Source organism: Mesocricetus auratus, unplaced genomic scaffold (assembly GCF_017639785.1).
Source record: "Mesocricetus auratus isolate SY011 unplaced genomic scaffold, BCM_Maur_2.0 Super-Scaffold_100031, whole genome shotgun sequence".
Classification (NCBI taxonomy): Eukaryota; Metazoa; Chordata; class Mammalia; order Rodentia; family Cricetidae; genus Mesocricetus; species Mesocricetus auratus.
This window is the reverse complement of record NW_024429212.1, coordinates 16,838,626-16,853,113: the sequence shown is the minus strand read 5'-3', so window position 1 is coordinate 16,853,113 and position 14,488 is coordinate 16,838,626. Positions and strand designations below refer to the sequence as shown.

At 55.4% G+C, this 14,488-nt stretch overlaps 1 protein-coding gene across 1 annotated transcript; it reads left to right on the top strand.

The window, feature by feature from the left end:
- Window positions 1-3,439: 3,439 nt before the first annotated feature.
- Gfi1 (growth factor independent 1 transcriptional repressor) lies at window positions 3,440-11,539 on the top strand. The gene is made up of 6 exons (XM_040733554.1): window positions 3,440-3,943; window positions 4,232-4,417; window positions 6,032-6,525; window positions 6,649-6,786; window positions 7,688-7,853; window positions 10,253-11,539. The coding sequence occupies exons 1-6, from the start codon at window positions 3,829-3,831 to the stop codon at window positions 10,429-10,431; spliced, it is 1,278 nt and encodes a 425-aa protein (XP_040589488.1). The 5' UTR covers window positions 3,440-3,828; the 3' UTR covers window positions 10,432-11,539.
- The last annotated feature ends 2,949 nt before the right edge of the window (window positions 11,540-14,488 follow it).

Sequence of the window (14,488 nt, the reverse complement as noted above, 5' to 3'; positions counted from 1 at the left end):
AGGACAAGCCCACGGTGGACGTTATTCCCAAGCTCTCGCTTTGCAATCACCTTCGGGGGGTTGTCCTTTCAAGACAGTGTCCCCTAGGCTCACTACCTGACTGCGACCCCAGGCGCCAACCCCCCCCCACCTCCCCTGCCAGTCTAAGTCCCAAAGGGCGGGCTCAGGCGAGCCGCTGCCCCCGCGCACTGGCCCCCGCGCCGCCTTTAATTTCGCAGCTCCGACCACCGGAAGCTAGCGCGAGGCGGGGGCCGGGGGCGGGGAGGACGCGCCCACCGATGCCACCGGCGCCCGCGGGACGCGCCACCAGCCCGGCCCTTCTTCGCCCGGGCTCGGCGCTCGCCCACCTCTTCCAAATTTAACCGTTACCTAAATCCGAAGGGAAATGAGCAAACCTCTGGGATTGGGTGTCAAGGTATTTTCAGCTTCATTGGGCGTATTTATCCTCAAGTGTTTCCATAACAAGCTATTTCGGGGCCGCGGCGCAGGTTTCGCTCTGCGGACGCGGTGACCACCAGCCGGGCTCCAGGCCGGCGGCACCGGGGTCCGGTGATTCACGGCCGCGATCCGGGGGCGACGCTGCCCAAGCAGGCCACAGGGTTGGGGTGCCCACAGCCAGAGGGATAGGGAGGCCTCGTGCGAGCCGAGTGCCCCCCAGCGCCCGCCGCTCCCGTCAATCTGTGTCCTGAATCTGTGACTTTTCGCTGCGGAGATCTCCAAGAAGTCGAGAATACTTAGATTTTTCTTTCAAGCTATTTCTAGAGCTGGGTACTCAGACCTCCCGGGTCCTCCACAGATAGCCCCTGGTCCCACAGACAAACAAATGGGGAGGACTGCACAGGGGTACCCGGGAACCTCGCTCCCAGAATGCCCCCCATCTCCTCCCGACTCCTTGCGCAAAGGAGGCTCGTGGCCCATTGCCCCACTGGGGGATGGGGATTGGTCTGAGAGGGCTAGCGAGCGCCTCTAACGCTCAGGAAGTGAAGTTTGCGGTTTTGGGGGCTGAGCTCGGAAGGAGATTAAAAAAAAAAGTCAGAAAGACAGATCAGTCGCTCCCGAAAGCAAGATTCAGTTTGCACACTCTCAGAGCTCGGTGCCCGCGCCCTGACCCCGCAGGTAAGGTTTGCTGAACTGCTGTGCCTCCCCGCCCAGGCGGGGGTGGACTGGTGGGAGGACACTGCCACTCACTACGGGGACGTCCCGAGGGCGCTGGCGGGTCCCCACCTGCTGCAGAGCTCCGGGGGCTGGCTTCTGAAGCCACCAAACGGGTGGAGCGAAAGATCTGGAATGGAGGGGGGCACACGGTTTGGAGACTAGAAAGGGGAGTGGGATCCACGTAGGAAGGAACCGTCTGGTGGGTGCGTGGCGGCAGCTGAGCTCTGGAAGCGGGCTCCTGAGCTCCCTGCCTTCAGGTCCCTAATTCCCGGCCTCAGATGACCAGGGGAAGCCTGGCGGGCTGCGGTGCCAGGAGCGTGCCGCCCCGCCCCCTGGACGCCAGCTGCAGCACGAGGTTGCCTTCCCACGCGCTGGGCCTTGGGCCTCGCCATTCCCCCCCAACCCCTCCTACCCGGAACCAGCAAAGCCCTCCAGGGTGCTAAAGTAGTGTAGGCTTGTGGCTGGAGCGAGGACGTGTCTACTGTGTCCCGCGTGGTTGCTGACGCGCAGCCCCAAGCGCGCGGGATCATACAGCCCTTCTGCTTCCCACGGGTCTAGTTCCTGGCCGGCGCGGGCCCGAGTTTCACCCAGGCCCCCCAAGGGCCCTTGCTCTGTTTTCCTTCTCTTCATGCTTGCTCTAAGAGTTGTCTTTTGCTTTGAGCGTCTGGCTGTACAGCCGCAGGGAAAATTGCAGCGGCCGAGTCCCGGTCCTGGAAGCCAAACCCCGACCGAGGAGTGTGACACGCTCGCCCCAGGGCCTTCTGGAGCCTGGATCTCTGGCAGCAATTTCCAGCACACATTTCTCCCCACACCTTCGGGGAAGGGCAAGCACTGGGGTTGGGGGTCTGGAGCAGGTGTTGTGATTTAAAAAAAGCGGGGGGGGAGAGAGAGAGAGAGAGAGAGAGAGAGAGAGAGAGAGAGAGAGAGAGAGAGAGAGAGAGAGAGAGAGAGAGAGAGAGAGAGAGGCCATGCGACAGAATTCAAGCGGAGGGGTTTTTATTAGGGAAAAGGATGGTAAAAAAAAAAAAAGGGGGGGGGTGATCGACTTCCAGGGACAGGAGCAATGGGAGAGAGGACAGAAAGGGGAAAGAAGCAGGGGAGACAGGCAGGGAGAGATAGGGAGGAAGGGAGGGAGGGAGGGGAGGTGGGCAGGGTCCTTTTAAAAGGGACATAGTGAATATGCTCAGGTGGTGCTCTTAGTGGCTGCAGCTGAGGGCGTACCCCGTCAGAACCTCAAGGACAGGCCAGTACAGACCGGCCTGAATCCCAACAGCAGGGATCCCCAGACTCCTTTAGAGCGGGGCGGGAAGGTGTGTTCCGTACCAGGCCCCGAGAGCGAAGCGGCTCCGATTCTGTAGTCTAAACCGCAGGAGGTCCAGGACCAGAGGCGCACATCGGCCTGGACTTCCCTGTGCCTCGGTCTCTGAACCCACCAGCCGTTCCCGCCGGCTTGCGAATCGACCCCCATCATCGCCTGGGACCTGGAAGGCAGGCGGAGGAGTGTTCACGCAGGGCTCCCAGGGTCGGGGGTGGAGGGGTGGGGGGGGAGCAGAGCCGACCCGGAGCCGGGACGCACGGAGCCCCGCCTCCCCGACGGTTCAGGTTTCGACCCGAGATTAGGTGAACTGATTGGGGGTTAATGAGAGCGACGCCGGCTCTCAGCCGTGCTGGGCTCTGGGGGACACCCCCCCCCCCCCGGCCTTTCGGCCAGTGCTCGGCTCCTGCGCTGCGCGCGCTCCGGTTTCCTCTTGCTGGCCCCCTAAACCGTTGCGTGCTCCACGGACTTGGGCGCTGCGTGTTGGGCAGTCTGTGCACACACGCAGCAGTTCAGACCCAGCTTCCCTGGGACGAGATCATTGGTGAGCAGATCGGGGAATGCTTCTTCCCGGGATTTAGCTGCGGAGGCGAGGCTGTGCGCGCCGGTCTGGGATGCTTCACAGTGGTCGCTGCCCTGGCCAGTGCCGCCACCACCGCTGGCTTGGGGACTAACTTTTTCCCAGTGGGCGTTCCTCTTGGGGCAAACGCTGGTCCTTTGCCGCCCCTCTGGCTTCCTGCCTTGCTGCTCCAGCTTCAGTTTCACGCAGTCGCTAGGCAAACCAGTCCTGCGGTCCTGCCTAGTACGCCCCCCCTCTTTCGCTTGTTCGTCGCTGGGGCTCCCGGAGGTCTTGGCTCTCTCCATGGCTCTTCCGGGTCCCCCACCGCTTAAACTAAACTAATGCACGCGTCCCGGTCGGTTCCCCCTCACAACCCAGAAGTGACCGGGCGGGCGTTGCAGGCCGGGTTGAGTTGGGATAACGGACTACCGCTCTCTGGAGAGCGTCGAGAGGGCTTTGCTAGGGGAAAGGGAGGGGCTGGGGCGTGGGCAAGGCAGAGCAAAGGGACCCGAGCCAGAGCCCGGGTACAGGTTTTACCAATGAGCCCTGGCGGTGGCAGCGGAGGCTCGGACTCGCGCCACCTGTCCGAGTGCCACCTGGTGAGCGTGGCGCCTGGGGGCTAAGCCCCTCCTCCCTCTCTCCTCCCCGGCCCCGGCACTCTCCTCTCTGCCAGGGTGCGGTCTGGAGCCGCCATCGGGGCTGACTCGCGCTTCCACCCGGTTCTCCCCTCCTCTCAGAACTCGGAGGAGTGACCTCAGGCTGGCCGAGGGTCCAAACGTCCCTCCAGCGGCTGGCCACCATGCCGCGCTCCTTCCTGGTCAAGAGCAAGAAGGCGCACAGCTACCACCAGCCGCGTTCCCCGGGGCCAGACTACTCCCTGCGTCTGGAGACTGCGCCCGCGCCCGGCAGAGCAGGTGCGAGGCGCGCAGGGGCCGGGCGGGCAGCTGCCAGGGAAGCCGACTCTGTTCCCAGCCACCCCGCTTCCTAGAACCAGGGGAGGGCTACCCCCAGCGCCCCTCGGGTGCTTCGCTTGCTTTGTTTCCCAGTGCTCCGGTTCTGCCGAGCTGGCCAGAGATGCCCCCACCGCTCATTGGCTGGGTCTGAGCGGACCGAGGAGGACAGGGGCGGGCGGCCGCCCCAGCTGGGACCGTTTCGGCTCAGCCAGGCTTAGGTTTACTTCCCTCCTGACTCCCTCTCCACAGATGACCCTGCGAGTGCAGGCGAGGCGAGGATGGAGCCCCGACACCGTTTGTCCCCCGACGACTCCCAGCTAACCGAGGCTCACGACAAAGCCTCCACGTCCCCTGACAGCTGCGAGGACAGCGTTTGTGACCCGAGCTCAGAGTTCGAGGACTTCTGGAGGCCTCCTTCTCCCTCGGTTTCTCCAGGTAAGGACCGGTTTGCGAGGTCTTGTGGCAGAGATCCGGGGATCCCGCAGGACAGAGGGAAGCCCAAGAGAAGCAGAGAGCCTCCTTCTGGAGAAGCTGTTTCTTAAGGAGACGGGGTCGGGGTTTGGGGGGGAGGCATCCAGTCTCTCCGAACTGGACTCCTTCCCCTAAGTGTCCTCTGCCTCCTTCTAAGGCAGTTGGCTCCAGGCTAGTCCTTAATTCGTTTGGACCTGATCGGTGCGATAAGGAGCCCATTCCCTATGGTGGGAGACCTTGCTCAGTCTTGTTGGAGGGCGGGGAGGAGAGGCTTGGTCCTGCCTCAACTTGGTGTGCTAGACTTTGTTGACTCCCTAAGGAAGGCCTTACTCCCTCTGAGGAGTGGATGGGGTTGGGAAGGGGGAGGTGGGCGAGAGAAGGGGAGAAAGGGGGGAGCTGGGGTTGGTTTGTAAAATGAAACAAAACAAAACAAAACAAAAAAACTAGAGTGTCAGATTCCAGAATCCAGGACTCAGACAGGAATACCCCAAGCAAGCGTCCTCAAGCAAGCGTCCTGGGCAGGAAGAGCCTTTACAGAGCTGGGCACCACACTGGAGAGCAAGGTTGCTGAGGGAAATCTCAGTCCGTTGGCTCTGCCTTCAAAAGTTTCATTTCCCCCTCCTTCTGCTAAGAAGGCCCAATCTCGGGGGCAGCATTCATTTCCAGGGAGCAACTGAATTTCCTGCAAAGCACGTGACTAGGGTTGAGTAGGAGTATCTGGGGTCTGTGTGAAAGTCAAGAAGGAGCAACCGAAGATCCAAATCCTGCCAAGGGTCGCTTATTTCCAGGCCATAGAACTGGTTTTAAAAGATAGCTCGCTCATCCATCCACCCCCGCAAGCAAAGGGTTCTTCCTGGCTGTGTGTGACCAGCAAGCAGCCCCGGAACCTCTCACAGGGAACAGGCTCGCCCAGAAATGGAGTGTGAGGGGGGTACATTGACTCATACTCATCTAATATCCAGTTGTAGCAAAATTCACATGAGTGGGGGGAGGAGAGTTCTCCTGAAGACATGTTGGGGGGGGAGGGAGGCTAATCCTTAACTGTAAAATAATTTTTTTAATCAGAAATGTATCAGGGATGCCCCTGCCTGCTGCTGCCCCCTTGCTAACCCACATTAAACAACCTCACCGCTTTGAGAGATCTCATAATGCCATTCAGTCTGATCCTTCTAGGTAGCCTCGGTCCAGAGTTTTTCTGCCCTTCTTTCATAATATATGGTTAAAAAAAAGGGGGGGTTGAGTGGAGACTTAAACGGAGGAGAGGTCAGGATCTAGTAACAGGACCCTAGGCGTAAGCTCTAGGACTGGAAGGTGTTGGGGGAGGGGCTGCCCAGCCAGAGAACCCTCAAATCGAATTTACCGATCTCCTCACCCTGTATATTATTTAAAACATCGCTTTGCTGCCCTGTCGCTGACCCGGGAAGTCCGGTGGTGGACCCACCTGAGTTTTTTTACCCAGGGTGTCCGGAATACTTAGCGTTCTAACCAGCTTAGGAGCCTGACAGTAGGGATCACGCAGTGCGGGCTCCGCCCAGCAGCCTCGAGCCTGACCCGACCGCCTCCTGTTTTTCCCTCCAGGCTCTGAGAAGTCGTTATGCCGCTCTCTGGACGAAGCTCAGCCCTACACGCTGCCTTTCAAGCCCTATGCGTGGAGCGGCCTCGCGGGGTCCGACCTGCGGCACCTGGTGCAGAGCTACCGGCAGTGCACCGCCCTGGAGCGCAGCGCTGGCCTGAGCCTCTTTTGCGAGCGTGGCGCCGCCGAGCCGGGCCACCCGGCCCCGATGTACGGCCCTGAGCCGGCAGCGGGCGGAGCCGGTGCGGGGCCACCCGGGAGCTGCGGCGGAGCCGCAGGGGGAGCCACCAGTGGAGCGGGCCTGGGGCTCTATGGAGACTTCGGGCCTGGGGCGGCCGGGCTGTACGAGCGGCCGAACGCAGCCCCTGGCCGGCTGTACCAGGATCGCGGCCGCGAGATCCACGCAGACAAGAGCGTGGGCGTCAAGGTGGAGTCAGAGCTGCTGTGTACCCGCCTGCTGCTGGGCGGCGGCTCCTACAAATGCATCAAATGCAGCAAGGTGAGCCTCCCGCGGCACACCTCGGCCCCGTGCCTGCGTCCCCAGCCCCGTGACCCTCCAGCGTCCACACCCCGGGACCCTCCCCCCTTCAGCGGCCTTCTCCCCGGCCCCACTTGCCCCCAGGTGTTCTCCACACCGCACGGGCTGGAGGTGCACGTGCGCCGGTCCCACAGCGGCACGAGACCGTTCGCGTGCGAGATGTGCGGCAAGACCTTCGGGCACGCGGTGAGCCTGGAGCAGCACAAGGCGGTGCACTCGCAGGTAAGCTAGGCTCTGGAGGCCTGGACGACCGACCTTCCAGCCCATCCTCCAGACTCCTTCTGGTGCCCCTTCTGCTTGCCCCGATGTAGGTGTGCAGAGAAACGTGGGCGATGGAGGGCCGGGGGTTTGCAGCAGTCTTAGATGGTGGTGTCTGCGCCACTGTGAGCCTCCAGCGGCGGCGGAAGTTCTGTTGGACGTGAGGGAGATGGCTGCACCGCTGCTTGCGGCTGGCCCACTGGCTTTACTGTTTATGTCCCCTTTGTCCTTCCTGGCTGGCAAGGAAGGGTCTCAGCTGACGTACAGCATCCAATGTACCCGCTAGGCCGCTAAGGGGGGAGTCTCGGGGTGTGGACGCTGGAGGGTCAGGGGCTGGGGACGCAGGCACGGGGCTGAAGAGGCCAAGGTGTGCGGCGGGAGCCTCACCTTGCTGCATTGATTCATAATTGTTGCCTAAGTCCAAGGCTTCAAGGCACCCAGAACCATGAAGCGCACCAGGTCCCTGGCGGATGCCTGTAGGGTGATTAAAGAGAGGGAGATAAAGCAAAATACAAGTGGCTGTGACTACAACAGCCCATCTCCTCCCCCAACCCACAGTGACTGGGAAGAGGGGCATCTTAAGTGGCCGAGGGAGGTCCTGTTGAGGAGGGTGGCAAAAACCAGCCAAAGGGTGTCAAAAAAATGGCCTGGGGTGTGGAGGGTTGTGGCCCCGAAAAGCGCTCTGGTAGAAAACATGTTAATGAGTAGGTGTTGAAGGATGGGTGGGGATTGTAACTAAACGGAGGGAGGAGGAGAGGAGGGCTCCTGGCTTGGAGAGATCTGTCAGTGGTAATGAGGGTCGCAATTGCAGAAGCAGTGGTGAATTTCGCCCTCCCTCCCCTCTCCCTTTCTGTCCCGTCTGCAGGAACGAAGCTTTGACTGTAAGATCTGTGGCAAAAGCTTCAAGAGGTCGTCCACACTATCCACACACCTTCTCATTCACTCGGACACCCGCCCCTACCCCTGTCAGTACTGCGGCAAGCGGTTCCACCAGAAGTCCGACATGAAGAAACACACCTTCATCCACACAGGTGACTTGGAGGGCCTGGGCTTGTAGGAGGTACCTCCCGGCATTCTGGTTCCCAGTGAGTGGCAGAGGAGTTTTCTCCCTCCCCCCACCCTAGAGGGAACTTTGGTTTGGCGCTGTGTTTGGAAGGAGTGTTTTTCCACTCTGCCACCAAACCCTCCCAGATCACTGTCAGTGTTTACTAGAGCTGTCGGGATTCATGTGTGGCATCTATACTTCATTTTTTTAAAATAAGAGCTTGCTTTGTTTGATTAGAAAAAGAAAGGCAAATGCTACTGAGCTTCCTCCTAAGTCCGTGTTGACAGCTCCAAGAGACAGAAACTGTTCTTCGGCCCCATTGTAGAGTTGGGGGGATGGAGGCGCGGAGGGATCCTATGACTTATCCAGGGTCACACAGGGCTCAGGTTCAGATCTGCTGGTCTGAGCTCTCCAGTGTATATAGTCTTGACTCGTTTGTCATAATGGACTTTTCCGTTGTGGGAGCTGGTTAATGTAAGACACTCCTGTTGTTTGTTCTTTTCAAAAAACGTCTGCAATTCCTCCGTTCCCTAATGGTGACAGTTCCTAAGCTATTACAATACTTTGAAAATACCCGTGTTTCAGATTGTAGATTGCCCATTTGCTTTTGGCCCCTGCCGCTTTGCTGCTTCTCTCTCTCTCTCTCTCTCTCTCTCTCTCTCTCTCTCTCTCTCTCTCTCTCTCTCTCTCTCTCTCTCTCTCTCTCTCACACACACACACACACACACACAGAGAGAGAGAGAGAGAGAGAGAGAGAGAGAGAGAGAGAGAGAGAGATTAAAAGGTGGTCTTTTTATTGTCCAGACATCGAGTGATCTATCAAAGCTAATCTCAGTGCTCTGGCTTCCAGCCTGGAACTCCTCCTTCAACACTTCTGGTGCAGTTGGCTGGGTTTAATGCAGAAACTTGTGAACTAAAGTGATTCTCTTGCCCCTAAGAACACTTCCTGTAATAGCCTACATGAGAGTTACATGACACCTCGATCTCTGGCTTTACTGAGGGACATGAGCATGCCTTTAAATCAAATCACATCTGGGCATGGTGGCACATGGGAGACAGAGAGACAGACCTCTCCATACCAGATCTCTCTGTAGACCACACTGGCCTCAGACTCACAGAGATCCACCTGCCTCTGCCTCCCAAGTGCTGGGACTAAAGGCATGCATGCTCCACCACTGCCTGGCATTTGATAAGTGTCTTGAACAACTTATAAATGGAAATTTTGGGCAAGGGGGCATGATCAAAGGGGGGTTTTCCTGAGTTTTCTGATGCAAATGTCTGCACTTACTGATGAATGTTTACAAACATCGATTGTGGGTTCCTAGAAGGCACTGTGATATTTTACTTTTTACGTATTTATTTTTACTGATTTAAAAAAATACAGGATAATACTATACAGCCCTAGCTGGCCTACAATTCATTATGTAGCCAAGGCTAGCCTCCACCTCCACAAAAACTCAGGAAAACCCCCCTTTGCTGGGTGAGTCTTTATCAGGAGATCTAAGTATGAAGAGAGAGGGAAGAACACAGGGAAGGTTCCTTAAAAGACAGACAGACAGACACTTTTTTGTCTTTCCTCCCAAGGCCATGTCCCAACTACAGAACCATGGGAAGACTGTCTGGGGATTTGCCAGTTTCCCCCAGTTTTAACCCGTGCACAAGGCTGGAAAAGGCAAAAGCTGATGGTTTTTTTCCCTTTGCCTGTGTTTAAACATTTTTCCCTTCCTGTACCTGTTATCTGCTGATCTGCAATGAAGAGTTGTTGGTATATTAAGGGTCCTGTGATTTAAAACCTCAAAGAAAGGAAGGAAGTAAAAGAAAAGAATAGACAACCTTAAGAAATGATTCGTGGCTCTAATGTGGATTTTTAAAACAATTAAGACATTGGACAAAACCTGTGTTCTTCAAGAAGAGCCAGAAAGAGGGCAGCTTCACTGGCCACACAAAACAACACCCACTTGGAAACTCAGATTTGAAAACTTCCTCTGACGAAAGCAGTCATAGGGTCTGTAGGACAGCCCCTCCCACCTCCTGTCGAACATCTGCTGGGGGCCCTGTGCTTCTAAAAAGTCAGGCGGGCAAGTCCTAGGGGTGGATTCAGCTGGGGAGGGCACGTGGCCTCTGCTCAGTTTCCGTTTAGCAGGAAACCGTTTGAGACCTTTGGCTGGGAGCCTCCACTCAAGAAGTCTCCCTTCCACCTGGTGCACCCGCGTCTTAACTGGTACCGAGTTGCAGGCCAGGAGTGGGGTTCATGTTGCAGCCCATCACCCTCCAACGCCTTGAAGGTCTTAGCCAGCTGCTAGCGAGAATGTGTGGGTAGCGACGGGTCCCTCCCAGCTTTATCATAGGCTCAGACTTCCTGCCCTTGGTCTTCCATCCTTGCAGGTGAGAAGCCCCACAAATGCCAGGTGTGTGGCAAAGCCTTCAGTCAGAGCTCCAACCTCATCACTCACAGCAGGAAGCACACGGGTTTCAAGCCCTTTGGCTGTGACCTGTGTGGGAAGGGCTTCCAGAGGAAGGTGGACCTCAGGAGGCACCGGGAGACGCAGCATGGACTCAAATGAGTAGCTTGGACGTCTGCGACACCAGCTGCGAACACTACTGCGGAGGGCGCCTCTCCTGCCTGCCTCCGGCCCCGGCTCAGGGCCCCGTGTCCAGTGCACAAAGCTCTCTAATGCTCTCAAAGCTCCCTTCGGGTTCCTTCCCAAAGGTGCTGGAAGAGATGAACTCCCTTTTCAAAGGTCAGCCCCGAGTGGGAACCACAGCGATTGTCTGGGCTTTGGGCTTCCTTTACAGCTGAAGATGGGGACCCAGTGAAACCATGCGCGCGCCTCCCAGTCCTTCCCTTTTCTGCCCGGATCTCACAAGCAGGAAAGAACTCTGGGCAGCTGCTAACAGGAGGCATCATCACCTCTTAAATTTTGGACGCGTGGGCTGATGCTCGATTTAGAAAGAAGGGCAGTACTCCCTTCTTCTGGGGGAGCCTGCTGACCCCTTTCAACTCCTGCAGATGCCGTCGCCGGTTTAGGGAAGGGCCCTCATTCCTTTGAAATCACTGGATGCACCATCAAGCTTGTCAGAGGAAGCAGAGAACGGTGGACTTAGTGATGAGAGGGAGTCAGGGTTCCTCTGTGGTGCCACCAGAGGAGGAGGCCGGACTGTGGGTCAGTTCCTGGGGACAGGACGCCCTTCATCCACTCAGCAAGCGCTTATTGACCACAGGTTAACAGAATAAAGGACCATGCTAGGTCTTGGGGAGCCAGAGACTAAAGTCACCACCTCGGCCGCCCCTCAAAAGCTATTGCTTGGACCTCAAAGTAGCTAGAGCACTCGTGCTCCTGGTCCAAGGGGGTTGTGAAAAGGCCACACAAATACTCAGACTTCCTTTTTGACTCTTTTGGAGCTTTTCAAGTGCAAACAAAAAGCAACTGGAGGGTTGTTTCAAAAATTCATGAGCAAATCCAGTTTTTATTCAAGTGGGTATTTTATAAGATGCCTGGGCTGATAGATGTGGAGCAAAGGCTGTGACCTCAGCTCCTGCCCCTTGTGTATTATCTAGGAAAAAAAGTAGTATTTCTACTGTGAGGCTTGTAAATGTGTCTAAATATCCCCGAGTGCATTATGTATGCTATTTATTAGAATGTTTAATTTAATAAAGTATTATGACTATTACCAATTGCCTTTCTTTAGGCCAGGAATTCAGGTGAAGACCACTGACATTTTTATTTTTATTTTTTTCCTGCTGGGGAGGCTGGGACTGGAGGACTTTCCGAGGAATACCAAAGAGTAAATGCCTGTTGCTCCAGTTTCCATATTTTCCCCCTTTCTTTTTACGCCTCAGAGATACTTCTTTTTAAAAAGAAGATTTTATTTTTGCTATCCTTTTAATCATGCGTCTGTGCGTCATTGTGTGTGCACGGATATGTGCACATGAGTGTGCGTATCCACTGAGGGTAGAAAGGGAAATGGATCTCCCAGGACTGGAGTAAGTTAGGAGAGGCTGTGGATTGCCAGACATGTGTGCTAGGAACCAAACTCAGGTCCTCTCGAAGAGCAGGAAGCAGTCTAGCCTGCCGAGCTAGCTCTCTAACTTTCCAACCATCCAGCCCACCAACCAACCAACCATCCAGCCAACCAACCAACCAACCCACCCTTCTCTCTCTCTTTTTGATACACGGTCTCGCTATATCTATAAGGTGAACTGGTGTAGATCTGTCTGCCTCCTAAGTGCTGGGATTAAAGGTGTGTGCCGCTACACCCGGCTAATATGTCTTAAATGGAAACTTAGGAGGTGTGTAGCCTTGTAGAGTCCTGGATAGTCCCATGGGGACATCAGTTCTTCCCTCTGAGAATTTCACCTTAAAAAACAAAAAAAAGGACATAGGCTCCTAGACGAAAATCATAGTCCTTTGGTTTAGAGATCTGTTTTAAAAAGTATTTTTTTAAAAATTTGTGTGTGTGTGTGTGTGTGTGTGTTTCTGTGTATGTGGTAAATGTACATACATGAGTGTGCAGCTGCCTGAGGTGGCCAGAAAAGGGTTGTTGGAGGCCTTGACGCTGGAGTGAAAGGCGGTTGTGGACTGTCTGACATGGGTGCTGGGCCCAACTCAGGTTGTCTGCAAGAGCAGCAGGTGCTCTTAGCTTCCTAGTTACCTTTTCAGCACAGATTTGAGTCCCGCTGTAGGCCCGTCACTGATGCATCCTGTGACTTGACGGTAAAGCACAGATGTGGTCCTACCACCCCAGTCTGATTCTGACTACTCAGATTCCCGAGGAGACTAGAGAGGAGGAAGGAGGGAGGGAGAGAGAGAGGTATTGATTGGCTGACTGTCATGTTGAAGGCAAACCACAAAGCTAAAATGCATCAGGAAGAGTGAAATGGGATCTGGGTTTGTCTTAGGGTTCCTATTGCTAGGACAAAGCACCATGAATAAAAAGCAGCTTGTGGAGGGAAGGGCTTCTATTTGTCTCTTACACAGCCCAAGCCATATTCCACTGAGGGAAGCCAAGGCAGGAACTCAGTTGGAGGCAGGAGCACAGGCTTTGGAGGGAGTGCTGCTTATGGGCTTGCCTGTCAGGGCTTGTTCAGCCTGCCTTCTTACAGAACCCAGAACCATCGGCCTAGGGTGGTCCATCAATCACCAGTTTAAGAAAATGCCCCTCAGGCTTGCCTATAGCCTGATTTTATGAAGGCATGTTCTCAGTTGATGTTCCCTCCTCCGAGATGACTCCAACTTGTGTCCAGTTGACATGACACTAGTTGTCAGCACAGGGTTGTCCCGTCTCTATCCGGCATCAGCAGGGTCCTTTAGAAGGACTGAAACTAGAACCAAGTCCTGGCCTTCCCTACGACTAGTTCTCAGAAGGCTTCCAGTGGGAGCCTCAGCCCATGTGACCCAGGGGGAACCACCAGCACTGTCCATTCCCATTCAGGTCAATTTCCTGGGTACCCAGCCTGTGTTTGGAGGCATAGCAGTGAGGACAAGCCCCGTGGAACTTCATCAGCGGTGGGCGATGGAGAGCCGCCTGTTTCTTCCAGCAGCCAGGAATCACACAAAACTTCCCAAGTGGGGGTCCGGGGGTCTTTGGTGCTGCTTTTGCCAGATCTAAGTCCTTGGCCATCCTTGCTTGCTTCCCAAGACTAGGTCTTTCCACGTCAGTTTACTCTATCCAGAGTTTACTCCTGTAAGGTGTGAGAAGGTGGCCTCTCAGGACCTGTGGGAGATGAAGCGTCCAAGGGTTTGCCTGGTGGCATTTGGAATATTTGTCCACTTTCATTTCTCGATATGTTTGTGCTATGCTACTAGGAGTTCTCTCTCTCTCTCTCTCTCTCTCTCTCTCTCTCTCTCTCTCTCTCTCTCTCTCTCTCTCCCTCCCTCCCTCCCTCCCTCCCTCCCTCCCTCCCTCCCTTCCTCTCTCTCCCTCTCTCCCTCTCTCCCCCTCTCTCCTCCTTGCTGAGTAACACAGCCTGGCAACCTGGGCCTGAACTGGGCAATTCCCTTGCTTTGGCTCCTCAAGTAGCTGGAATAACAGGCAAGTTCCACATTGCTTAGCCAAGAAAGTATACCTTTGATGTTACCTATGTGCTTTTTTTTTTAAAACGGGGAAAATATTTTATCTCGACATCCCTCAGTTAAGAATCAAAACAAATTACTGTGCCAGTAGCCCTGTGAAACCTGAAGATTGCAAATATCTCCCCTAATGTTATTACTCAGGCTCCATTAAAAATGGATTGTGAATATTTCCATGCCACATTATTCATGAGGTGGGCTCTGCGCCTTTTGTCTGCCGGGGGTAACCGTAGAAAGGGTAACGAGAGACGCCCAGCACACCTTTGTCTCTTTCACTAAATTTTTAATAACACCTCCAGCTAGCCAGTTGGTGAAGCTCAGCTCTTGCACAAAAGTGGAAAAGCACAGCTAACTCTGAGAAGCTTGGTCTTTCAGTAGCTAATTTGAGTCTGTGTTCATCTACACCAGACATGATCACATTACCTATCCAGTGTGCTGAGCTATCGGGATTCAAGCACGGTGAGGGAGAATTCCATCTGATTGATTTGAGACACCAATGGGACAACCAAGGTCCCCAAGCACCGCCTTCCTTAAAGGGACAGCAGAGGAT